Consider the following 2447-nt stretch of genomic DNA (forward strand, 5'->3'; position numbering starts at 1 on the left):
TCTTGCAGTCTATGTTGGAGATAAGATGAGACGGTTCATGATTCCAGTATCATACTTGAACGAACCTTTAATTATTTTGACGAATAACTTAGTCAAGCAGAAGAACAATTTGGATATGATCATCCAATGGGTGGTCTAACAATACCATGCAAGGAGGATGAGTTCCTAAACGTTACTTCTCACTTGAATGAGCTGTAACTCATGCTAATGTAGAGTGAGGTAGATTAGATGAGGCAAATTTAAACAGACGTATGATATTTTTCTATTCTGTACAGAATTTAAAACCTGTCGCCTGAATGAGAATGCCACACAAGACAGGGTGAAGTTAACATTGTAACAAATAACAGAAAACACAGGATTTGCTTGAGTAGTTGAATACATTGTCACCACACAAAAAACAAAAAAAATTGAAATACTGTAACTTTTGTCATTCTATAATGTTTCTTTTCCCTCTTTCTCGAGAAAAGGAATATCTTTACAAGTTGACAACACCCTATTGTACAAAATGTCTTAATTAATCTATGTCAGTCTCCTAGTGTGAGCTTTGTTGTCAATTCAAGCAAGAAGTTATATGCTGGAATACATCTTCACTGCATGGAATTGAGAGGCCGCCCATTGGATGATGATATCCAAAATCTTCCTCAGCTTGACTTAACAAGTCCTGGAATGAAGGTTGGTTCAAGTATGATACAGGAATCACAAACCGCCTCATTTTCTCTCCAACATAGACTGCAACGTAGCCCTTCGGCACATCCATGACTTTTGGAGATGCCAATTTGTTTGCAGAAAATGATGTCTTCCGGATTCCAGGTAAACGAAAACCCATTGTTGTATGTGTTGAAACTTGTGAAGAGAGTGTCAAATAAGACTTGTAAAGAAGATGGAAATTTTTTAACTCTAAATCCTTGCAGACATGAATATGTAAAGAAGATGTGAATGATTTTTGTTGTGCTAAATCCTTGCAGACATGAATATATATAGAAGAAAGAATATGTAAGAAATCGTTGGCTAGATGTATGATTAAGGGGGAAGGCAATCAGATGTGTCATGGGACCGACAGGGAGACGGGCATATGGTGTTGCCTTAGAGGACTTTCTCATGAAATACCTAACCTGTTGTAGTATGTATAATGTCAAACCCTAGAAATATAATGGTCTATGATCTTTCGCTGTGTTGCCTTATAATTCATCGTCCAGGAAATTTCTTCCAGCTGTCTTTTTTCACAGCCTGTACTCTAGTATAACGAACGTGATGAAAACATCTCCAAAGCATGTCTTCAAAAGTATGGAATACCAAATAATGTATTAAAAAAAGTTAGGATTCACTTAGGCACGTGTCATTTAGTTAGAAGTTGACGCTTTAAGTTGCCCATTGTTTGATACGGTGATGTTACATACGTCTGCACAACTTTAGCAAAGGACAAGGAAATATGGAGCTGTCCTAAAGGATTTCATAGATCCAAAAAAGTGGAAATAAGATGAGGACGAACATTGAATGCATCATCATATCATCAGGCATCGTGAGCCACATTTTTTTGCACGTCAAATACTAAGCAACACTACATGAACTTTGCATAAATGAAACTTCTGGCCCCCACCACACTGATAAGCTAGTGTTGACAAGATCATATTACATTTTCTTTTTTCATAGAAGCAGAAGGTGGGCCATGAATTATCTACAATATAATGTTACGTTAATTCTTTGGAAAGTGCTCTTAGACAACACCACATGCCATGTCTCTCATTCGGTCCCATGACTCCGATCTCGTATTCCTTCTTCAGCAATAATTCAAGTACACAATTAATGGTTTCTTGCAAATCTTTCTATCTATATATATTCATGGCTGCAACCGTTTTAGAGAAACACAAATCATTCACATCCTAAGGCATTTAAAATTCTAAGGAAACTTAAACTATTCTCTTCTCAAATCAATACTACAATGGGTTTTCGCTTACCAAGTATCAGAAAGTCATTATTTGCAGCAAATCATGCATCTTCAAAAGCGGTGGATGCACCAAAGGGTTATCTTGCAGTCTATGTTGGAGAGAAAATGAAGCGGTTTGTGATTCCTGTTTCATACTTGAACCGACCTTGATTTCAGGACTTGTTGAGTGAAGCTGAGGAAGAGTTTGGATATGATCATCCCATGGGTGGCCTCACAATTCCTTGCAGTGAAGATACCTTCCAACGTATAACTTCTTTCTTGAATTGACCATAATTCTCGTAGTTTAGGAGTACTGACATAGCTTAGAGGTGACATTTTGTACAATAGGCGTGTTCTCAAATCGTATAGATCCCCCTTTGTCACGAGAGATGGAAAAAATACATAATATATTAGTTTTTTGTTTAATTACAATGATTTCAACAACTCAAGCTTTGCTTCTCTTTACTCTATGTTTATGTGTTTTGTTGGAAATTTTTCAAGAGGAAATAAGAAAACAATACTT

At 36.6% G+C, this 2447-nt stretch overlaps 1 protein-coding gene and 1 pseudogene across 1 annotated transcript; one reads left to right on the forward strand and one right to left on the reverse strand.

Moving 5' to 3' along the window:
* Nucleotides 1-396: 396 nt before the first annotated feature.
* LOC100793927 (auxin-induced protein 6B) lies at nucleotides 397-1119 on the reverse strand. Its single transcript, XM_026124602.2, has one exon. It carries the CDS (start codon nucleotides 824-826, stop codon nucleotides 551-553), a length of 276 nt encoding a protein of 91 aa, XP_025980387.1. The 5' UTR covers nucleotides 827-1119; the 3' UTR covers nucleotides 397-550.
* Nucleotides 1120-1874: 755 nt separating this feature from the next.
* LOC112998538 (auxin-induced protein 6B-like) lies at nucleotides 1875-2447 on the forward strand (annotated as a pseudogene).

Source organism: Glycine max, chromosome 12 (genome assembly GCF_000004515.6).
Source record: "Glycine max cultivar Williams 82 chromosome 12, Glycine_max_v4.0, whole genome shotgun sequence".
NCBI lineage: Eukaryota > Viridiplantae > Streptophyta > Magnoliopsida > Fabales > Fabaceae > Glycine > Glycine max.

Coding starts and splice junctions, on each gene's coding strand:
- LOC100793927 (XM_026124602.2), bottom strand. CDS start 826: ATGGGTTTTCGTTTACCTGGAATCCGGAAGACATCATTTTCTGCAAAC.